At 38.6% G+C, this 24,777-nt stretch overlaps 1 protein-coding gene across 2 annotated transcripts in view; it reads left to right on the top strand.

Annotated features, from left to right (window-relative positions):
• The window catches only part of TAFA1 (TAFA chemokine like family member 1), a 514,644-nt gene that overhangs the window by 483,165 nt on the left and 6,702 nt on the right, over window positions 1-24,777 (top strand). For both annotated transcript variants that reach the window (XM_030307199.1, XM_030307200.1), the window contains one exon: window positions 22,689-22,813. In XM_030307199.1, coding sequence (XP_030163059.1) covers window positions 22,689-22,813 — 125 coding nt within the window. The remainder of the gene's footprint in view (window positions 1-22,688; window positions 22,814-24,777) is intronic.

The following is a 24,777-nucleotide window of genomic DNA, read 5'->3' on the forward strand; positions in this document are numbered from 1 at the left end:
ATGTGTACTAGATTGTTTTTAGTTTATTTCAGATGATAAGCTTTTAAGTATAATTCACAATATTACCACCATTTGCATCAAACCAGGTACTATTTATATTAATCTGGTTTGTTCCATTTGTTAGTTACAAAGGCACCAAACTGACTGAGCAAAACAAGAAATTCCGTGGCTTGCTACTGAAAAGTCCAAATGCCAAATGAGGCACATCTGGACTCAGACCATCCAGTAGAGCTCAAGACTCGGTCTCTTGGTCACTAACTCTTGGCTGTGATTTCCTGTGTTTTGTCTTTGTTCTCAAACAGGACTATCTTATGTGGGGTCCTGGACACCAGATTTTTGATTTACGGGGTTAGCAAACTCATGGGAAAGAGACATTCTTTAAGAGCCCATCAAAGGTTCAGAACCAAGTCATGGGGTAGTTCCATTTACATCTGAACCAATCACTGAGGCACAGGGGAAGGAATATCCAGAGGTTGGGACTGGGACCCATGACCATATGAATTAAGAGAATGAGAGAGGCTTGTTTCTCCCAAGGTAAACTCAATGGGTAAACTCAGTGGGGGAAATGGAATTATTATTGGAGAGGCCAAAATAACAGACAAGAACAATACTGGATTCAGATTAATTTTTCTTTTTCCATGAGGCCTGCTCCTTGGTTCTTTACATGATGACAACTTTTGCAATGAATATAAATAAGGCTATATTTGATTTTGAATATCAGTAATTTGTCTTGAACTCCCAAATAGTAGAAGGTGACACGTGTGTCTATATTTTTCAAGCTGTTGAGCTTCTTGGTCTAAATTACAATCTAGAAAGGGGCTAATTAGAAGATTACTGATGATTGCCTTATAGTTTTGGATCAGCTACGTTCCGTAGCATGAAATATCTCAGAAATAAATTCACATTAGGCTGTGTGTGTATTATGGAAAAAATTCTATAATACAAAGCAGTATGCCTTTACTCAGAATTTCATGTTAATCCATGTTGCGCTGGTGATTGTTTTTTTCTTTAAGAAAAGTTGTCATCTCAGAAAGTGAAATAAAAATGGTTTTTTGAGCTTGGCACTTGGGTTAGAGCCAACTTAAAAAACTCAGAGCATAAAATAAGAAAAAAAATTTCTTCAGACCTGTCGTCTCCCAAAATCATATCAATTCAAAAATATTTTCAGACCCTGTTCCCAGGGCTCAGATTCAGGTAGAGATAGATCTCAGTCTGCTACAGCTAAGACAGAAAATGATTTTAAACCAACAAATAAATGCTAGGAGTTTCTTTAGTTGCTATTCCCCCCCCCTTTTTTTTTGAGGGCTGATTTTCAGCCCTTTTCCCATTTCTTTCTTGTGCTACAGCAAGCTTCAGAAGAAAATTTCACCAAGAGAGCAATTTCTAAATGCTCTCTTCTTCTCGCCCAGATAGTACCAGAGACATGTAAATGAATCTTAATAGTTTAGTAAAATTGAATGCGGCTTCTCTGGACCATAATAGTGTGACTCCATCGTGAGCGTATCAGGATTGTAATTAAGAAAGCTCAACATTGCCACTGACACTGAAGTGCTCTGGGAAAATGCCTCATTTACATAGAGCTATGCCAGCTCTCTATCTTCTGCATCTGGTGCGTGGTGAAGGATGATGTGATTGTACATGCAAAATAGGGAGACACATAATGAGGACCGAAAGCCACTCTCAGGATTGTCTATAGGTCAGTTGAATTTCTGAATTTCAATGCCAAAAAGGAAATTGTTCTTCAGCTGTTGTGAATATCTAGTACCTGTGGCTAGAAATGGCAATGTTCTGGTCTGGTGCAAAGAAACTACTGCATTCGTTCATTCATTCATCTATCCATTCATTCAGTTAGTCCACAAGTATTTATTGAATACCTTCACTGTTACTTAGGATTGTGTTAGGAAGCAAGTACCAGATGCCCAGTTGGAGTAGCTTGAATAATATGAATTGCTTTTTCTTGTATGACAAGAAATCCAGAGGCATTGGCTGGTGGTGTTCGTTCACTGGTGACGTCAGTACCAGGAGCAGTTTCCTGCTGTGATAGCTACTGAAGTTACAGCTGTCACGATAAGTGTTCAAGACAGCAAGCGGGAGGATGGAGGACAGGCCAGCAGTGACTTTGTGGAGCTAGTCAAGGATGATCTCATTCCTACATCTGCTGGTTAGTAGGCTAGTTAATCCAGGAAGGCCTCAGGTGGAATAGTCTACCTTTCATCATGGTCAGCAGGGGGTTCCAAAGAGCAGCAAACCCAGACATAAGCGCTTTCAGCCTCTTCCTGTGCCATGTTGGCTAATTTCTAATTGGCCAAACAAATCAAATGACCAAACCCGGATAGAAGGACTGAAGAAATAGACTCCATTTTTTTTTAAGTTTTAATTCCAATTCCAGTTAATTAGTATACAGTGTTATATTAGTTTCCAGTGTAGAATATAGTGATTCCACGCTTCCCTACAATACCCAGTGCTCATCTCAAGTGCGATCCTTAATCCCCATCACCTATTTCACCCATCCACACCCCCCCCCCCCCGCCAGACTCCACTTCTGGATGGGAGGAGAGGCAACGTCACATTGCAAAGCTCTGGACAGAGAGAAAGATTCTGTGGCCATTGCTGTGATCAGGAGAGAGGATATTAGTATCACCTGACATAAAGAGACGATAAATAGAAAAATTAAAAATGAATCCGCATGACTAAGTCCCTAGCACAACCAGTGCAACCATCTCCACCTTCTTCACAGATGCTCAGCCCTCAGAGTGAACTTTGGGTTTACAATGCATCCCGCTTCCAATTTAGCTAAACTTACAGATTTTTAAATCACAAAAGGAGAAGATAGGTACCTCAAGGCACAAGCTAGAATTCTGAACTTTTTGCAAATGGCTGCATCTGAAACATTGTTATATTTACCTTACTGGTTTCCTTTGATTTTCTAGCTTTCCTGACGCTGTCATTAACATGAAGTAAATCAGTTGCAAAGTGTTGGGGCTTCTGAGTTCGGTCTGTTAAGTGTCAAACAGTTTTGGCTCAGGTCATGACCTCACGTTTGTGAGTTTGAGCCCTATGCCAGCCTCTGCCCTGGCAGTGTGGAGCCTGTTTGGGATTCTCTCTCTCTTCCCCTCCCCCCGCTCATGCTCTGTCTCTCTCCCTCTTTCTTTCTTTAAAGAAATAGATAATTTAAAAAAAAAAAAACATTGCGAAGTGCCAGGGCACCTGGATGGCTCAGTTGGTTAAGTGTCTGACTTCAGGTCATGATCTTGCTGCTCGTGAGTTCAAGCCCCCCGGGCTCTGTGCTGACAGCTCAGAGCCTGGAGCCTGCTTCACATTCTGTGTCTCCCTCTCTCTCCGTCCCTCCCCCACTCATGCTCTGTCTCTCTCTCTCTCCCTCAAAATAAATAAACATTAAAAAAATTTTTTTTAATTGTGAAATGCCAGTACAGTGAGCTTTCTTTTCCCATGTATGTTAGCATTTCCTAAAAGCTTATTCTGATTGCTTAAAAAATGTGTCTGATTTTTTATCAAAGTATAACTGACATACAGTATCCTATTAGATTCAAGTGTACATTATAGTGATTCAATATTTTCATACATTGTAAAATGATCCCCATAATTAAGTCTATTTATCATCTGTCACCATACAAAGTTGTGACAATATTATTGACTATATTTCCTATGCTGTACATTACCTGACTTATTTATTGTACAACTGAAAGCTTGTACCACTCAATTCCCTTTACCCATTTTGCCACCCCCCCATCTCTTTCCCGCTGGTAACCAGCTGGGTGTTTCCTGTATCTAGGTGTCTGTTTCTGTCTTGTGTTTTTGTTTGGTTTAGATTTTAGATTTAAGTGAAATCATGTAGTATTTGTCTTTCTCTACCTGACTTATTTCCCTTAGCATAGTACCCTCCCTGTCCATCCATGGAATTGTCAATGGCAAGATTTCATTCTTTGTTATGACTAATATTCCATAGTATATATACCACATCTTTATTCATTTATCCATCAGTGAACATTTAAGTTGCTTTTATGTCTTTGTTATTATAAAGAATGCTGCAATAAACATAGGGGTGCATACATTTCCTCAGATCAGTGTTTTCTTTTCTTTCTTTTCTGGTGTGTGTGTGTGTGTGTGTGTGTGTGTGTGTGTGTGTGTGTAAACACCCAGAAGTAGAATTGCTGAATTATATGGTAGTTCTCATTTTTAATTTTTTGACGAATCTCCATACTGTTTTCACAGTCACTGCACCAATTTATATTCCCACCAGCAATGCACTAGGGTACTTTTTCTCTACATCCTTGCCAGAGCTTGTTGTTTCTTATCTTTGGAGACTGGCCATTCTTACTTGTGTGAGGTGATTTCTCATTGAGGTTTTCATTTGCATTTCCCTGAAGATTAATAATGTTGAGCATCTTTTCCTGTGCTTATTGGCCATCTGTAGTCTTCTTTGGAAAAATGTCTATTCAAGCCTTCTGCCCATGTTTTAATTGGGTTGTTTGTTGGGGGGGGGGTGATATTAAGTTATATAAGTTTTTTTATGTATTTTGGATACTAACTCCTTATTAGATGTATAATTTGCAAATATGAACTCCCATTCAGTACATTACCTTTTTGCTGATGGTTTTCTTTGCTATATGGAAGTTTTTTAGTTCAATGTAGTCCCACTTGTTTATTTTAGCTTTCAATTGCCCTTGCCTGAGATGACTGATCCAAAAAAATTATTGCTCAGAATCCTATCAAAGCACTTACTGCCTGTTATCTTCCAGGATTTTTATGGTTTTAGGTCGTATGTTCAAAAGGCTTTAAACCCTTTCGAATTATTTTTAATGTTTATTTATTTTTGAAAGAAAGACAGAGTGCAAGCACAGGAGGGACAGAGAGAGAGGGAGACACAGAATCTGAAACATATTCCACGCTCTGAGCTGTCAGCACAAAACCCAGTGCAGGGCTCGAACCCACAAACCTTGAGATCATGACCTGAGCCGAAGTTGGACGCTTAACCGGCTGAGTCACCCAGGTGCCCCCTTTTTGAATTTTTTTATGTATGGTATAAGATAGTGTTCCAGTTTCATTCTTTTTCATGTAGCTGCCCAGTTTTCTCACCACCATTTTTTTTAAGAGACTGCCTTTTCTGCATTGTATAATCTAGCATCCTTTATCATAGATTAAGTGACCATATATTCGTGAGTTTATATATGGGTTCTAAGACCTATGTATCTGTTTACATGCTGTACCATACTGTTTTGATTACTGAAGCTTTGTAGTATAATTTGAAGGGAGCATGATACCTCAAGTTTTGTTCTTCTTCCTCAAGATGACTTTGGCTATTCTTGGCCTTCCGTGGTTCCATACAAATTTTAGGATTCTTTGTTATAGATCTGAGAAAAATGCTATTGGTTTTTTGTTGGGGATAGCATTAAACCTATAGAATGCTTTGGTTAGTATGGACCTTTTGACAATATTAATTCTTCCCATCCATGACCACAGTCTGTCTTTCCATTTATTTGTGTTGCTTTCAATTTCTTTCATCAGTATCTTAGAGTTTTCAGAGAACAGGTCTCATACGTCCTTGGTTACGTGTATTCCAAGGTATTTTATTCTTTTTGATGCAATTGTAAATAAGATTTTTTTTTCTTAATTTTTCTTTCTGATACCTATTTGTTAGTGTATGGCGACACAACTGGTATATGTATGTCAATTTTCTATCTTGTTACTTTACTGAATTCATTTATTAGTACTAGTAGATTGTTGGTAGAATCCTGGGCTTTCTATATAAAGGGTTATGTCATCTGCAAATAGTAACAGTTTTACTTCTTCCTTTCTAATTTGGTAACATTTTTTAAAGTTTATTTATTTTTGAGAGAGAGAGAGAGAGAGAGCACATGTGCACAAGTGGGAGAGGGGCAAAGAGAGAGGAAAAGAGAGAATCCCAAGCAGGCTCTGTGCGGTTAGTTGTTAGCATGGAGTCTGATATGGGGTTTATTCTCAGGAACCCTGAGATTATGACCTGAGCCAAAATCAAATGTCAGATGCATAACCAACTGAGCCACCCAGGCGCCCCCCCAATTTGGCGACTTTTATGTCTTTTTCTTGCCTCGTTTCTCTGTCTAGGACTTCCAGTACTATGTTGAATACACGTGGCTAGGTTGGGCCTCCTTGTCTTATTCCCAGTCTTAAAGAAAAAGATTTTGGCTTTTCACAATTGACTATGAAGTTAGCTGTGAGTTTCTCACGTATGGTCTTTGTTATGTTGAGGTACATTCCTTCTATACCCACTTCCTTGAGAGTTTTTACCATAAATGGACGTTGAATTTTGTTAAATAGTTTTTCCTGCATCTGTTGAGATGATTAAATGATTGTTATCCTTTATTTTGTTAATAGAGTGTATCATGTTGATGGAGCCATATTTGCATCCCTGGAATAAATCCCACTTGGTCATGTTGTATGATCCTTTTCATTTATTATTAAATTTGGCTTGCTACTATTTTGTTGAGGAATTTTGCATCTGCTGCATAGTGGCCTATGATTTTCTTTTGTGTGTGTTTCTTTGTCTGGTTGTGATATCAGGCTAACACTGGCTTCATAAAAAGAGTTTGGAAGTATTCCTTACTCTTTAATTTTTTGGGGAGGATAATTTGAGAAGAATCAGTAGTGACTTTTATGCAACTGTTAAGTAGAATTTACCTGTGAACCATCTGGTCCTGGACATTTGTTTTGGGGGAGTTTTAAAATTACTGATTTCGATTTCATTATTTGTAATCTGTCTATTCAAATATCTTTTTCTTCATCATTCAGTTTTGGCTTGTGTGTTTCTAGAAACATTCCTTTTTTGAGGTTTTCCAGTGTGTTGGCTTATAATTTTTCATAACAATCTCCTATAATCCTTTGTATTTCTGTGGTATCAGTTGTAACTACTCCTCATCATTTCTGATTTTATTAATTTAGGCCTTCTCTTTTTTTCCTGATGAGTCAGAGTAGAGGTTTACTTATTTTGTTAACTTTTCAGAACCAGCTTTTAGTTCCATTAATCTTCTCTATTGCTTTTTTTCTCTATTTATTTTAATTTCTGTTCTGATCTTTATTATTTCCTTCCTCCTACTTTGACTTTTGTTTGTTCTTTTTCTAGTTCCTATATGTGTAAATTTAGATTGTTTACTTGGGATTTCTCTTATTCTTTTAAATTTTTTTTTTCAACGTTTATTTATTTTTGGGACAGAGAGAGACAGAGCATGAACGGGGGAGGGGCAGAGAGAGAGGGAGACACAGAATCGGAAACAGGCTCCAGGCTCCGAGCCATCAGCCCAGAGCCCGACGCGGGGCTCGAACTCACGGACCGCGAGATCGTGACCTGGCTGAAGTCGGACGCGTAACCGACTGCGCCACCCAGGCGCCCCGAGATTTCTCTTATTCTTGATGTGGGCCTATATTGCTTTGAATTTCCCTTTTAGAATTTTCCCTTTTTTGCTGCATCCCACACATTTTGGAAAGCTGTGGTTCCATTGTCATTTATTTCAAGGTAATTTTTTATCTCCTCTTTGATTTCTTCAATAACCCATTGGTTGTTCAGTAACATGTTGTTTAGTCTCCATGTGATTGTGTTTTTTCCATCATTCTTCTTATAGTTGATTTCCAGTTTCGTACTGTCACGATCAGAAATGACACTGGATATTATTTTAATTTTTTGAAGTTGAGACTTGTTTTGTGGCCTAACATGATCTGTCTTGTAGAATCTTCCATGTGCATTTGAGAAGAATGTGTATTCTGCAGTTTGGGGATAGAACATTCTATATATATCTATCAAGTCCATCTGGTCTCATGTGTTTTTTTAAGGCCAATGTTTCCTTATTTATTTTCTGTCTGGATGATGTATCCATTCATGTGAGTGGGTTGTTAAAGTCTCCACTATTATTGTATTACTATCAATTTGCCCCCTTATGTCTGCTCATACTTGCTTTATATATTTAGGGGCTCCTGTGTTGGTTTTATAAATATTTACAAATGTTAACATCTTTTTCATGAATTGACCTCTTTACCGTTTTGTAATGCCTTTCTTTGTCTTTAGTTACAGTCTTTGTTTTAAAGTCTATTTTTCTGATGTCAATAGTGCTACTCAGGCTTTCTTTTTGCTTTCATTTGTATAGGATATAATTTTCCATCCTTTCACTATCAATCTGTGTGTGTCTTTAGATCTAAAGTAAGTCTCTTGTAGACAGCATATAAATTAGCCTTTTTTTTTATTCATTCAGTCACCATATGTTTTTTGATTGGAACATTTAGTCCATTTATTTTTAAAGTAATTATTGATAGGTATATACTTACGGTTATTTTATTAATATTGTTTTCTGGCTGTCTTTATAGTTTTTATCTGTTCCTTTCTTCTTTTCTTGGTCTCTTCCCTTGTGATTTGGTATTTTTCTTTAGTTTTGTGTTTGTATTCATTTCTTTTTATTACCTGTGTAGCTAGTGTAGGGTTTTGATTGTGGTTACCTGAGGTTCATATATATTGACCTGTATGTATATAGCAGTCTATTTTAAACTGATAGTTGCTTAAGTTTAAACACGTTGTAAAACCATAACATAACTACATGCGGGTGTAGCAAATTTTGTATTTTAACCTTTATCCCAACTTTTTAAGTAGCTGACTCAGTACCTTTACTATATATCTGCCTGTATTAGTAAGATTTTTTTTCTTTGATGTTTTCTTATTTTTAGCTAATTGTCGTTTCTGCTTAAAGAAGACCCTTTAACATGTAAGTCTGGTTTAGTGATGAACTTTAGTTTTTACTTGTCTGGGAAACTCTTGGTCTCTCCTTTAATTTTGAATGATAACTTTGCCGGGTAGTGTATTCTTGGTTGTAAGTTTTTCCCTTTCAGTGCTTTAAATATACCATGCTGGTCCCTTCTGGACCGCAAAATTTCTGCTGAAAATTCTGCTGGTAGTCTTATGGGATTTCCCTTATATGCGACTATTTGTTTTACTCTTGCTGCCTTTAAGATTCTTTCTTTATCTTTAAATTTTGCCATTTTTATTATAATGTGTCTCAATATGGATTTATTTAGATTTTCTTATTTGAGACTCTGTATTTTCTGGACCTGGATGTCTGTTTCCTTCCCCAGGTCAGACAAATTTCAGCCATTATTTCTTAAAATAAGGTTTCTGCCCCTTTCTCTTTTTCTTTTCATCTGAGAGCCCTAAAAAGTGGATGATAATACCCTTGATGTTGTCTCAGGGGTCCCTTAAACTCACTTCATTTTTCAAAACTCTTTTTATCTTTTTGCTGTTCTGATTGGATGATTTTTTCTTACCTTGTCTTCCAGATTGTTGATCCATTCTTCTGTATCATCTAATCTGTTGTTGATTCTCTCTAGCATATATATATATACATATATACATGTATATATATATTTCTTTTTATTTCACTGACAATATTCTTCAACTCTGAGTGGTTCTCTCATATTATTTAACTCTTTATTGAAGTTCCCATTGTGTTCTCCACTCTTCGGGGAGTTCAGTGAGCATCCTTATGACCCTGACTTTGAATTCTCTGTCAGGTAAATTACTTCTGATTCATTATGGTTTTCTTCTGGAGTTTTATCTTGTTCTTTCACTTGAAACATCTCTGTCTCCTCATTTTGTTTGACTTCTATTTGTTTCTCTTAGTTACGTGGAACAACTACCTCTCCCTGTCTTGAAGGAGTGGCCTCATGTAGGAACCTCCACTATGTAGATTTCATGTGCTGACAGCTTTGACAGACCTCCTGGAGCTGGAGCAGGTGTGGGCCAGGGAAGTCCCAAGGTGCACCACACCAGGGCTACCCTGGTGGGTGGCTGAAGCTCCTGTGGGTGTCGAAATGGGTCCTGGGACAAGATACAACAGAGCAACTTTGGTGGGACATTTGCAGGAGATTCCCAGGGCTTTCCATGCCAGTGGCACCTTGGTAGAATGGCTGGAGCTGGGGTGAGCTGGGGACTTGGGGCTCTCTGGTTTGCCTTGGAAGGCTGGCTAGGGTACCAAGACCCATGCTATCAAGGCAGAGGGGAAACGTAGAAAGTGGAGTTTGCCAGTGCCTCCCCCTCCAGAGAGAGTTCTAGCAGTTCCCCACCTTTGTCTAAGGCTAAGGCTAATAAATGGATTGCCTTCACCTATAATCCAGCTGCCTTTGAAACTATTTTTTTTTCCATTGTGTCCCAGGGCAGGCCAGTCAGTGCACTGGCCTCTCAGTGATATCCTTTCCTAGCTTAGATCATCATAGTGGGAGTGGGATTCCCATCATTACCATGTCTCTATCTATCCTACCCTCCTCTATGTGGTGCCTCTATTGTTTGTGTGCAAAAGCTATTCCGTCAGCCCTCGATTCTTCTTCAGGAGGAATTGCAGCATATGCAGGTTTCGATTTGGTGTGCCCGTGGAAGGAGGTGAGTTCCAGGTCTTCGCATTCTGCCATCTTGGTCACAGCTTCACAGTGTTTGATATTACTGGAACTAAATGTTTAGGAATCGGGCTCTTAAGATTTCTTATTTCCTCTTCTACTTTAAAACTCATACGTGACAGCTCTGGTTTGCTTTTGTGTCACTCAGACTGCCTATATCAAGTGGTGCTAAGCATAGAGTAGACAGCCTATAAATATTTTCTGATAAGGAAAGTTGAATTCTTCCAACCCATTCAGACAATTCCACACAAATAACCATGCTAGTTGTGTGGTATCTGTAGAGGAAAATAAAACATTGATTCTTATTTCCCAGTTCTCAAGGGGTTGGCAAATGAATGCACATGCTAAAGAGGTTTGGGGCAGTTCTTCTAAATTACAAAAATATTCAGTTATCAAATTATTTTGCCATTTCAAACACGTACACAAGAATCGCATTAGATCCAAGAGTGTTCTGTGATCAAAGTTTACACATTTCATCCTCACATGAAAGGTAGGTTATGTTTTCTGAAGTTAAATTAATTATAATACACCTGAAGGTATTCAGAGTCTCCCACAGAGACTGCATGAGCATAATCGCATTAGAGCATATTGTTCTCTTACTTTAGCATACATCTATGAGACAGGCAGAGAAAGCATGGAGAGCCACAGGCTTTTCATCCAGGACTCACCCCTCCCAAGGTTTCCATGCTCTCAGTTGTAATTTACTCAACCACCCATGACATCCTAATAAAATAAGAGAAACAATGTGTCTTGTTCAATTCCCCATGATTTGGCTTCTAAGGCAATAGGTGAGTTCAGGGTTAGAGACACCTCTCTCCTACTTGCTATCAATTTTTATAGATCTGAAGAGACCTAAGAGGTTTTATGTGCCCTGTCCTTTTTCCCTTGTCTGAAGTCTCCATCATTGCCAAGAGCATCTCCCTGGGAGTTTGAACTTTCCTTTAATCTAATCCATTTAGAAAATGACTCACAATTTATTGAATAAAGTAGAGAAAATTGATACCTTTTCATTAGGCTGACAAAGTCTTTTTCACTGTTGGCATCTGAAATGTGTTTTCTATTTAAATTTTATTTATATCAATCTTCTCTAGTGGGAGCAAGATTAAAATGAAAGACCTTACAATCGGCGTACAACTTTCCCATTACTGCCAAGATCGCAAGCCCTAGTTTTGCAAAGGGACTTGATGCCAAGAATTTTCTGGGAATAATTTAATATTTGGGATCAGTTGCAAAGTGGAATCAACCAAAAGTGATATGTTAATGTATCAATAACAGTAAAAGTGGTTACTTTACATACAAAAAGAGGAAAATGTACTTAACTGACATCATTTTATTATGGTAAATCTGTAGCAATTTTAGCAAAAACTGTATTATAGAATTTAATAATAACCTCACAAAGTACTTCTCCAAATTGGGAAAATACTTGTATACAAATATATTCCTCCAGTGAGCCATTTCTATTGGAAGAACACAGAGAGCTAGCACTCAAAAGATCTATACATGTGCATGTGGCTTAAAAGTTGCATATATATCTTTTTTATTCTGATTTTCACTTTGATTTAAAATACAGAGACATTTTGGAGTTCTTCTCCACAACCACATCCAGCACCCCCGTTCTGTTACCATGAAAGTGAAAGGATCAGACAGCAATGGTGACCACAGGGAAGCCAAATTTCAAAGCGACCAACATAAATGCCTATTTTATTCTGAAATAGCAAGGTTCTCCATCTGAGTTTGCTAAGCCTAAGGTGTACATGTGTAGTAAAGACATCCCATTTTTCAGGGACTTCCAAGAAATATCAAATTATAGGTGTGCCTAGGTGGCTCAGTCGGTTAAGCGTCTGACTTTGGCTCAGGTCATGATCTCATGGTTCATGAGTTCGAGCCCTGCGTCGGGCTCTGGGCTGACGGCTCAGAGCCTGGAGCCTGCTTCGGATTCTGAGTCTCCCTCTCTCTCTGCCCCTCTGCCGTTCATGCTCTGTGTCTGTCTCAAAAATAAATAAATGTTAAAAAAAAATTTTTTAAAGAAATATCAAATTACACTAAGGAATGCAGATTTTTTTGTTGTTCTTTTTTTGTATTGGTGTAGAACCTTCACTGTTTGACCTCATTATTCTCTCCTCACTTGTTATAGCCCTCTTGGTTAGATTTCTTTAAGGACAAATTGAGACTTTGTTGTCATTGTTGCTATTCTATTTTAGGTCTATTCTATAGTCAACCTGGAATATGAAGACTGACGGTAGGCTGCGTTCACTAGCTAGCTAAGAATGTGTTTCTGTACCCCCAAAAGATAAGTAAATGCTTATCTTCACTAAATACTTCACTAAAATCGTCAAGAATTCTCATCTGGTTGATACAGCCCTGCAGAGAAATGGGTACTTATGGTGAGAAACAGTGTTAGTACAGTTTCTCCGAAGGACAACTTGACAATTTATGTATCACAAGTGCTGAACTTTTTTTTTTTTTTTTTTTTACCTCGGGACTCAGAAACTCCACTTCTTGGAATTTTCCCTCGGCAAATAATTAAATATATTTGCAAAGATATATGCGCAAGGGTGTTGATATAAGCATCTTTACTAATAGCAAACCGTCAACCAACCAACAACAAAAAAGAAAAATTTCTAACACTGAGGGATTGGTTAAATAAGATGCACCCCTACCAAGGAGTATTATGTGGGCCTTAAAATAATGCATTTCATTTTTATAGACATAGGAAACTGTTTATGATTCCATGGTTAGGTGTTGAAGAAGGGTGGCAGGCAGTATGTGTGGAATGATCTTACTTTTATTAATAAAATTATCCTAGTTAGTGTATGCATTTATTCAACCATTTAAAAAACACATATTGATGACCTGTTCTGTGACAAATATCCAGGTAAAGTAACCATGTCATGTGAATGCAGGGAGTAATGAGGAAAATCAAAGCAGGCAATAAGGGGAAAGAGTCAGGGTCAAGCAAGTGTGGATTATTTTAGGTAAATTATCAAGAGAGGCCACTCTAAAACAAAACAAACAAAACAAAGCAGAACACAGTTGAATTGTGGCTTATGAATTGGGGTTAATGGCAGTTTGGGGAGAACATTCCCTGGACAGAGGGTGAGCCAAATCAGAAAAGAGATTTACAGATTTGCAAAAGAGGTAGAGGGGCAGAGAGATTGATACAGATGGAGGGTGGGGGTGGGGCTGGTAGAAAAATACATGGTCAGAGAGAGAGGAAGAGCCAAGTGACATGGGACTTTGAAGGGCAGAGTAAGCAATGTGGAATTTATTCCATGTGCTGGAAACCTTTGGAGAGTGTTAAGCAGAGGAATGATAGGAAATGATTTGCATTTTAAAAGATCACGCTGGATGCTGTGTCAAGAATAATCGGAGAGAAATTCTGGAAAAAACATACCCATATGTAGCAGTCTACTTCTGCCTAATGTGATAATGTTTATTTTCCTTTTGCTAATTATCTGTATGCTTTGAGTTTTAGAAAAGAATATCTATTACTTTTAAAATTAGGGAGGAGGGGCGCCTGGGTGGCGCAGTCGGTTAAGCGTCCGACTTCAGTCAGGTCACGATCTCGCGGTCCGTGAGTTCGAGCCCCGCGTCGCGCTCTGGGCTGATGGCTCAGAGCCTGGAGCCTGTTTCCGATGCTGTGTCTCCCTCTCTCTCTGCCCCTCCCCCGTTCATGCTCTGTATCTCTCTGTCCCAAAAATAAATAAACGTTGAAAAAAAAAAATTTAAAAAAAAATAAAAAATAAAAAATAAAAAATAAAATTAGGGAGGAAAGGGGTGCCTGGGTGGCTCAGTTGATTGAGCATCTGACTTTGGCTCAGGTCATGACGTCTTTGTTCGTGAGTTCAAACCCCACACCCAACTCGCTACTGTCACTCAGCATGGAGCCCACTTTGGATCCTCTGTCCCCCTTTCTCTGCCCCTCCCACTCGTGCTCTCTCTCAAAAATAATTAAAAAACTAGGAAAAGCAAAGGTTTCTATGGTTGGCAAAAACAAGAACATCAGAATGCGTGTGTCTCCACAGAATTACACATCACACTTTACCATAAACCTCAGAGTTGCTCTTAAATGTTTTATTTTTTTATTTTTTTATTTAAATTTTTTTTTGTTTTCAACGTTTATTTATTTTTGGGACAGAGAGAGACAGAGCATGAACGGGGGAGGGGCAGAGAGAGAGGGAGACACAGAATCGGAAACAGGCTCCAGGCTCTGAGCCATCAGCCCAGAGCCCGACGCGGGGCTCGAACTCCCAGACCGCGAGATCATGACCTGGCTGAAGTCGGACGCTTAACCGACTGCGCCACCCAGGCGCCCCTATTTTTTTTTTTTTAATTTTAAATGTTTTAAACATAGAATGTTAAGGGGGCGCCACCCAGGCACCCCTATTTTTTTTTTTAATTTTAAATGTTTTAAACATAGAATGTTAAGGGGGCGCCACCCAGGCGCCCCTATTTTTTTTTTTTTTTAATTTTAAATGTTTTAAACATAGAATGTTAAGGGGGCGCCTGGGTGGCGCAGTCGGTTAAGCGTCCGACTTCAGCCAGGTCACGATCTCACTGTCTGGGAGTTCGAGCCCCGCGTCAGGCTCTGGGCTGATGGCTCAGAGCCTGGAGCCTGCTTCCGATTCTGTGTCTCCCTCTCTCTCTGCCCCTCCCCCGTTCATGCTCTGTCTCTCTCTGTCCCAAAAATAAATAAACGTTGAAAACAAAAAAAAAAAAATTTTTAATAAATAAATAAACATAGAATGTTAAGTTTGAGAACACAGGAATGTTCAGTAGAAAATTTATTTAATAACCATGATTCTTTGCGTTCCTTCTTAAACTTATATTTAAAGTTAGGTATACACACAAATGAAAAAACAGAGCTAGAGTTAATTTTACAGTAAAACCACTGATTTAGTGAAAGCCTACCACCATCCAGTGTTTCATTTATAGGTGAATGCAAGGATAGAGTCATCATGTATTGAAAGTGCAGGCCAAGCCGGGAACTCCAGCCTTGGTGTCTGTAGCCCATAAAGAAGAATATCAGTACTGGCAAGAATTAGGAGCACTCCCTTGAGTGGACAAAATGTCTCTGCGTATTCCTTGTTACCAGAGCAGATAGTTTTTTTCAAAGCAGTACGAACTGCACCCCTACGGTCTGATAAGACAGCTTGGAACAGCCCAGGACAAGTAAAAGATTTCTTTACATTTTGTGTTTTATCTTGAAATTCCCCTGAAGCTAGGCGTCTGCCTCACAACATGTATAATTGTTTGCTTTACTATGGAAACAATTTTGCTGATGACTTAGTTATTAAATTACTTCATCAAGGAAGACCTTTATTTGTTTTTTTTCAGTGAGCGTAGTGCCCATTCCCTACCTCCCTTTCATATGGCTGGCATCACTTTGTAGGTCTTTTTCTGACTTTTTGTTGTTGTTGTTTGTTTATTCATTTGTTTGGTTGTTTAGATGCCACATATGAGTGAAATCATATGGTATTTGTCTTTCTTAGTCTGACTTAATTCCCCGAGCATAATACTCTCTAGGTCCATCCATGTTGTTGGGAATGTCAAGATCTTACTCCTTTTATTGCTGTATAAAACTGAATGAGAGAAGATATTGGAACTGATATAGCTAATAAGGGGTTAATATTCCAAATATATAAAAAGCTGACTCAGCTCAACACTCAAAAACCAAACAATCTCATTGAAAAGTGGCAGAGGACTCGAAAAGACATGTTTCCAAAAAAAGACATATGGATGCAAACAGACACATGAAAAGATACTCAACATCACTCATCATCAGGGAAATGCAGATGAAAATCACAATGAGATATCACCCCACACCTGTCAGAATGTTTTTTTTTTAAAAAAAAAAAAAAGAAAGAACAAGTATTGTCAAAGATATGGAGAAGAAGGAACCATCATGCACGGTTGATGGGAATGTAAATTGATACAGCTACTGTGGAAAAGAGTATGGAGGTTCCCACACAATGATCGAATAATTCCACTACTGGATATTTACCCAAAGAAAATGATAACACTAATTTGAAAAGATATATGCACCCCTATGTTTAATGAGGATTTTTCTTACTACCATCACCCTGACAATCCAAATCAAATCCACTCGTTAGTTTCCCTAGTACCTTTTTCATAATTTGTCACTCTGTATTATCCCACCATTATATTTAGTATCTCCCACAACAGACTGTAAGCCACTTTAGGGTAGGCTAGGAAATGTGTCTGTCTTATGTCTACGTATGTCATTCACGGCAGTCAGTGAATAAAAGATCATTTTTGTCTTCAAACACCTTCAAGGAAGATAAAATTGCCCCAGTTTGAAAAACCCTGGAATAGAATTCGTAGAAGGAAAGCAATGCTCATCACTCATCATTAATTTCATGTGTGCCTCTGAAATATATTGTAGATGCTACTAATAAATACAGCCTAATTAGTAAAAAACTGGATATAAGCATCCCACAATTCATACAAGCTTCCGTTAAAGATCAGGCATTAACTCTCTGTGAAGGTAATTGGATGCATACATAGCTCGATAAGGACACATGGATAAATAACAGTAATAACTGCCATCTGTTGCATATAAAGTTTATTATGTGTTACACCCAGATCCTGATCTCCTCTAAAATTTACTGCAGCCAGTTGTGATTTTGTTTAAGTGCTTTTATAACTCAATAACCTGACACTTGACCTAAGAGACTTTCCAAAGCCATGCTGTCCAGAAGTGGTGGCATTAGTTAGGATTCACACCCAGGTCCCTCTGTCACATACCCAAGAGCTTAGAGTCTTAACCATTACATGATGCGTCTGCCCTGGAGCTTATCCTTAAATGTGGGCTCACAGGAAAGAGGGAGTTGGGCATGGCTGCAGGCGACAGTATTCAATGCCTTTAACTTTCTGTTTACTTTGATAAAGACAGTAACACAGAGGGAGCCACTGCACGTCTTTTGAAGAAGAGCATTGTAGCAGCTGTTCCAACAACCTGTGCGAAAAGGAAGGCGGGAGGGCTGTCCCAGCCTTCTAATGGAGTTCCAGCCATTGCCTAAATTGCATGACAGGTTGCACAAAAATGAGCCTGGAAATTTGTCTTGATTGATGTACTTATAACGTACTTCTGGGAACATGAATGCAATCATATGTTCAACCATTTAATTTATGCTCAAACTCTCATAAGTCATAGAAGCAAGCTGGGTGTTTGGCATAATATCGAAGAACAATGGTTTACTCTCTCACTTTGTGAAGAACTGTGTTTCTGTTTTGGAGTGATTTTATTCTTTAGAGTCATAAAAATGATGATGCCGATGATAATAATAGCTAATATTTATCAAACATTTATCGAATGCCAGATACGCTGCTAAGTGCTTTGAATGCATTTTCTCATGGCATCCTCACCATCCTTTGATAGAAGTATGATTTTTTTTCTTTTTCTCTTTCATTTTTTTTGTTCATTCAATCATAAATTGCAAACCTGCCTTGAGTCACCGTGTGCCATTCAGAGACGAACGCAATATGATCCCTGCCCTCAAGAAGCACACTGCCTGGTGAATAGACAGGCACACGAGCTAATAATTCAAGTGCGGTGTGGTTAAGGTTACGGCTAACATAGTTGAGTTATTGCCCTATGGTTTCCTCAGTTGTTCCTAACATCGCTTTCAGCTCTGCCCTTCTTCACAGTTCTGGAGGAGGCATCCAAAAGCAAGACCTATCCCTTCTGTTTGAATGCACCTGTGCTCATGTGGCATTTCAGCTACTTTCTTCTTCCTCCTTCCATCTTGTACATCACTGCCAAATCCATCTTCCCCCAGTCACCCGTTAACCATGTCTTCCCTTTGCTCACAGAATCTAGAATATTCAGTGACTTGCCATTCCTTTGAGGGGGGAGGGAAGCCTGAGCTTCATGCTTTCAAGAACTTCCACAATCTTATTAAGATTTTCCCTTCCCACTCCCAGCGTGGGACTATTCTTCCTGCACAATAACGTGCTTCCTGCCAGAGGAGCACTTTGCTCATTTATACCTCCTAACCATAACACGTGCCAAAGTGCCAATAGTGCCCATAGAGAGAGAAACCTTGAGCTGAGTCATAAGCTCTCAGGGCAGGAACTATGTCATGTTCATCATTTTATCCATGTCACTAAGCCACATAGTCCTTTGGCTGCAGAAAGTGCCCAAAGAACACTTACTAAATTGAGACCCAAACATTGTTTATTGAAATGACAAAAAGGGACTTTGGCTCTTTAATAAGATAATGTATATTTGCTGTATTTATTAACTCCGTTGCTTCTCAGTACCTTGTTCTCTTTACGTGGCAAGATACCACAAAGTAAACAACAATGACAGCAACAGAAGGACTTCTCTATTTAAGACTTCTCACTGAAAATTGGATTGAGTCTCCTTTTACAGTCTCTCTTTTTTGCTCTGCAGCAACATGATGATATAAGGATGAAATCAAGACTCATGATTAAAGTAGCTTTAGTAATTTTAAGAATCTTTCAAGGAAAATGAACACTCTTCACCAAGTTGAAGATCAGATATTTTCCTGAACATGATCCAGTAAGAGAGCGAATTCCAAACCCCAGGGTTAAAAGGGACCTTTAAGAGCCTCTCTCCTAATCATCATAGATAAGAGAGAGTTGGTTTTTGCAGCTGATATTTAATTAACTCTGTTCTTCTAGGGGATAAAAAGTCCTCACAGAAGTTATATGTCTACCTCACAAGTTTCTTGTGGCTTCAAAAATTATTCGCTACTGAGACTTTCTGTTAAAATGCTGTAATAAAATCAAGCAATATGGAGCTCTGTCTAGGAAGAAACAAATATGATATAAACTAGCTATTACGCAACTTATTTTTATGTTAATTTTATGAGAAACTACGTTTTGTATTTTCCTCAAGCGTTTGTATTTATATGAATTTTTTTTCAATAATAAGACATCAGAGAGAATTCATTCCTTCACTCAGCAATCATATGTTTCTTCAGAGTTCTCTGAATCCTGAACACAAAACTATCATAAGTTAGCACTATAATGATGAAAAACAAGGATTTTGTCATTAAGCAGGCCTGCACGTCGTGTTAATTCCTACACTTCCTACCTGTGTAAGCTTGGCCAAGTTTTTTAACTTCTCTGAGCTTCATTTTTTTTTTCATCCATACAATGGGTTCATAATAATACCCACCATTAGGATTGCTCTGAAGATTAAGGTAATACATTTAAAAATTTTTTTAACATTTATTTATTTTTGAGAAACAGAGAGAGGCAGAGTGTGAGCAGGGGAGGGGCAGAGAGAGAGGGAGACACAGAATTGGAAGCGGGCTGCAGGCCCCAAGCTGTCAGCACAGAGCCCGACACAGGCCCGAAGTCACAAATCGTGAGATCATGACCTGAGCCAAGTCGGTGGCTCAGCTCAACCTAATGAGCCACCCAGCCGCCCCAAGATCATACATTTTGAAGTACCTAACACAGAAACCCAGAAGAGGCCATCAAAAATGTCCATTATCATTTTTATTATTGCACTGACCATTGTAATTCAAGATATTTAGAATTATTTGTGCCTGCATTTTTCTTATTATAGGTATCTCCATAAGAAAAATTATAAAGCCAGTTAAGTTGCATTAATATTGCATTTATTGATTAAATCTAATCGATCATTCCTCTTTCAATAATCTGAAGGTTTTAGGTGACTTCCAGTATGGGAGGAGAGAGCACAATTTGTAAATCCTCTCTGAATTTTTTTTGAAAATATTGCAGGAAATACGAGTATATGAAAAAAATAGGGGAAAAGACTATAGTTTGACCTAGAAGATGATGTGAAAGATATTAAAATGACCATGTAATGCATAAATCAAAAGCAAAATCAGTCTAATAGCATCTTTAGAAAAGCAACCCTGGAAGAATGAACTAGATGCCAATAAACCAGAGGGTAACGTCAAAGCATCCAACTCTGTTAAGGAGAAGCAAGTGTAATAGGAATTTTTAGAGATTACAGGCCAGTCTGGGGATGTTTTTATTCTTAGAAAGGCTTTCCTTTTTCCCTTTGAGTCAGTGGACCTTTACTCCCTTGAATTAAAGGTGATCTGTGGGTTTTGAGATGCATTCTTTTTCCTATTGTCTACATTTTCATTTAGAAGACATTAATGCTTAAGAGACAGAAACTGCTTTGTTAGCTAACAACAGAGTAGGTCAGCTCTGAGAGGGCAGAGAGCAACCTCAAGAAGAAGGAACAGCGTCCTTTAGAAGAAAGTAGAGATGCTAAAGCTGACCCCACTGGCAGTTGTTCATTATTTGTGTGCCTCTGTGGGAAAAAAAAAAAGTCACAAACCCTAAATGGAAGACTGTCTGGAAAGGCAATTTCCCCTCGGAGCTAAGATCAGAGGCTTTCCATTCTTGTTGGTGTCGATTCAGGGCAGCAATAGTGAAATATTAGGTGGGATTTCAGGGGACAAGTGTGGCAAATGTCACCAGCCTGTTGCTGCCTGAGTGCTAACCGAAAGGATGCTTCCGATTCTAGGCTCTCAATAAACACTGCCAAACCCTGGCTTTTATCTTAGGTTACTGGAAGCTTTGCAATTTATTTTTGTTCCCTTTTCAACGCTGCATGTGTTTTTCTTGCTGCCAAAGTACATGCTTCTCTCATGTAACATCGTCACCTATTAATTCACCTAAATAAGGTCTCTTTTACCTGTGACTGGAATCTTCCCTTATTCCACATGCTCATAGAGAACCCTGCTATTGAAAAGAAAGACGCTCTTAACTCTCATAATCATTTTGTACCCTGTGGAGAATTTGTGTCTTCTGTTACTACTCCATGTTTTACCAAAATATCACGTTGTCTTGCATACGGATGGACTATTTAGGAGATTTTACTTCCTATACTTGCGTGCTATATTCCAATGGAGATGCATTTTATGTGGTTCATTCTGGTCCGCACATAAGGTAGAAATCAAGCAGAGGCAAAATTACCCCTGAAAAATTCCTTAAATTGACCTGATAATGGAGTAGACATGATTTTGCATATAAGATGAAATTTTGCAATCCATACGCTGGCTTCCAGAGGAAGGAAAGTCCAAATAAGGGTAGTGTAGAAAGAAGAAAGCTTGAATATGGGCAGACATCCAGATGTTTAAACCATTGTTTTTAAATTAGCAATCTAATCCCTCTCTCCGACTGGGGACTTATAATGTACTCCTGCTTTGCTTCCGGATTTACTTCGTTCCATTTTAATAAGAATCCTCTGTGATGTTAACAGATGTCATCTGGCCTCTTTGTCATTGTGAGAAGGAAACATCAAGGTGGGGACTCCCCTCCGGCAGGTGTAAGAGGCTGAAGGCGAGTATCTCTAGAACTAGGGTTCTAGTCCAGTGTGAAAACAGGCAATCAGAAAGCACGACACAAGAACCACTGGCAGACGTTTTGAGAATTTCGAACGGCAGAAATAATTCTTCGCTCATGAAGGCAGTAAGGAAGATGTGGAGCTCCTTGACTTGGGTGGAGTGCATCCAGTCGCTATTTTAGAAAATCTTAAAACAAAAACCAGACTGTGCTATAAATACATCCACTCAGTTCATCGCCAGCTTCCCCTTGTGGTCATCTTTGATATCACCCTGCAAAATAGGGCTTTTTTTTTTATCAGAGGCTCAACTTTGGAAAGTTCGACCCACCTCATATCAAACATCAACAAGAAATGCAGCTGACATGAATATACCTGTGATTGTAAACAAACACTTCTATTTATTAATACCCTTGGTTTTTATTTTGCAGGCTTTCTTTTATGGTTCCAGTCATTTCATTTTTTTTTCCTGTTGGTAGGCCTTTGAAATTCTCAAAGAAGGCCGGAGGCTGGGGGATGAACCCTAATGCCGGGTGAATAAACTGGCCTTTCTGAAGAAATAGCTCTATCATTCTGAAGGACAGTTACTACTTTGTCCCCTTCCCTGAAAAGAAAGAGTAAAAGGTCCTCAGTTTGTGAAAACATAAGGTTTTCTCCAGAAAGTATACCTCCCAATGCATAGATTTTCATCTTTCAGGATACGAGGGTGATTTTTGACAAACTGTTGCTTGATAAAACCATAAAAGTAGAAAATTAGATTTGCTCTGTAAGACCGGTCAATGACAATATTACTTTTCTTCATAGCGAATTCTTAGCCCGCCCTAGAAGGTTCAAGAGAAAGTAGCGTGCTTCAAAGAGAATGAACACCTACAGAGGGTCACGTCACTGGTGCCCACGTTGTTTGGATGAATCGCAAACACACTTGTTTCCTCTTTTTGCACAGCCTCCATAGTGATTGGGAAATGGTGGTGTGAGATGGAGCCTTGTCTAGAAGGAGAAGAATGTAAAACGCTACCTGATAATTCCGGTTGGATGTGCGCTACAGGCAATAAAATTAAGACCACAAGAGTAAGTGTTTTTCTTTCAAATATCTCATGCATGTTACCAACCATACCGTGTTGCCTTTGAGTTGTACAACAGCATCCAGGGAAGCTTTGAACAGGAGATAAGAAGACCTTTTCCCTGACAGAAAACATTCTTAACTGTTCATATCGGTGTCCATCCAGCAACAAGAAGTTAGACATGGAACCTGACTTTTCCCTGCTGAGCAGTTTAGCGTTTTTGTGACTGGGTCACAAATAAAGCTGGATTAGCATAGCCAAAAGGAAGAAGAACGGTAAAGCAATTAGTCGCATAATTCAGCCAACTACTACGGTGCTCAAAATAGATAAGAAAATAAGAGTCCTGCCTAATTTGTCCAGATGGTTTGCGGAAGAGGGCTGCGTTTAAGTACAGCCATTTTCTACATGTCCTTTAAAAGAATTATTTGATGATCTTTTAAATGAGTGAAAAGTTTTTGTGATGTGAATTATCATTCCTTGGTTTCTGTGGTAAAATAAGGAGCTATCTTCAAAATACATAACAACCTATATGGTGAGGCCATCCAACCCATGAGAATTGGTATCATGTTGCAGTTTGGAAAAGCCCAGGTAGGATAGCCATTGGCCCTGTAGATAATAGATCATGGGAAAGTAGGGGAGTCCTAAAGAGGGCAGGGTAGAAAGGGTAGCTCAGAGCACTTAAGACAGTATTTATTCAAATGTAGTACAATATTTTAATTACATAATTACAATCATGTCAATATTTTAATAACTAGTGTGGTTTTATGTATGTATATCATGTGGCTCTCAGCCCTGTTGTGTGTATATGTGTTTTAATGTACTGGGTATTGTTGAAAGCCAGATCCACCAGTTATAAATCCCAACATGCTGAACTTGTAGCCTTCCAAAAGGGTGACTCAAATTTAAAAGGTCATCTCTAATTCCCACCCCTATATAATGAGTCTTAAATTGATCTTTGTTCTCAGCATTATCTTCTCAAGAAATAACATTGGTACTGGCAGCCTCGTGATACAGAAAACATAGTATCTTATAAAACATATCTTTCATACATAAGTGGAGACTCTTCTGCATATCCAATTTCATTGCCTATATTGACTGCATTAAGCAGTAAATTGTTATACCTCATTGGCTTGTGGCCAAGAGAGGTTCCTGAACCATCCTAGCTTGTTAACATGCATTCATGCACCTGAGATGCTCAGCTTGGATTATCATATTTCACTTCAAAGAAACAGCCTCAGGAGAGATTATTCAAAAATGAACCCAGTTCATGACACTTACCTCCAGAAACCATCTTCATTAACTGATGGAGAGTGGATTTCATATTTCCCTTTGGTTACATTTTGCCTGAAACTAATTTTACGAAACAATCTGAAGACGCCCTTCCAAGTCAGTTTTCAGATACTCTGAATTATCATCAGTATGATTGGAATTCGATCACCATTGTTTAAAACAGGTTGCTGATGTATTTTCTGCCAAAACTCTATTTCCTCTTCCAAATGATAACTGATCTCCCTTTATTGAATATAAACCCTGCTCTTATGGTTCCTCCAGACCTGAAACTCAGTCAAGAATAAGAATACAAGTCAAATTACTTCAGGATTTGAGTATGTGAGATTCCAAGGGTACCAACTAGGAGACTCTTTGGAAAATAGAATATAAATAAACAAAGCACAGAAATTGTTAATGCTACTTTTTATGACTGTGTAACACTCTTTTTTTTTTTTTTTGACCTCTGTGGAGTATATTTTAAAACACTGTAAATACATCCTAGACATTTTCTTTCCTCACAGAAGTACAGTGCAGGTCTGATCACAATAATAGAGGCTGGAGCACGGCCTCTGTGTTTGCTACTGTCCTGGGTGGGCTGAATGCAACCCGACAGTTGAGTGTACAAGAGAAATAAATCGCCCATGCAGTTGGTTTGAAAGCAGAGGATGTACCTGTTCTGATATGTGCATCCATTTCAAGCGA

This window comes from Lynx canadensis, chromosome A2 (assembly GCF_007474595.2).
Source record: "Lynx canadensis isolate LIC74 chromosome A2, mLynCan4.pri.v2, whole genome shotgun sequence".
NCBI classification, from domain to species: Eukaryota; Metazoa; Chordata; class Mammalia; order Carnivora; family Felidae; genus Lynx; species Lynx canadensis.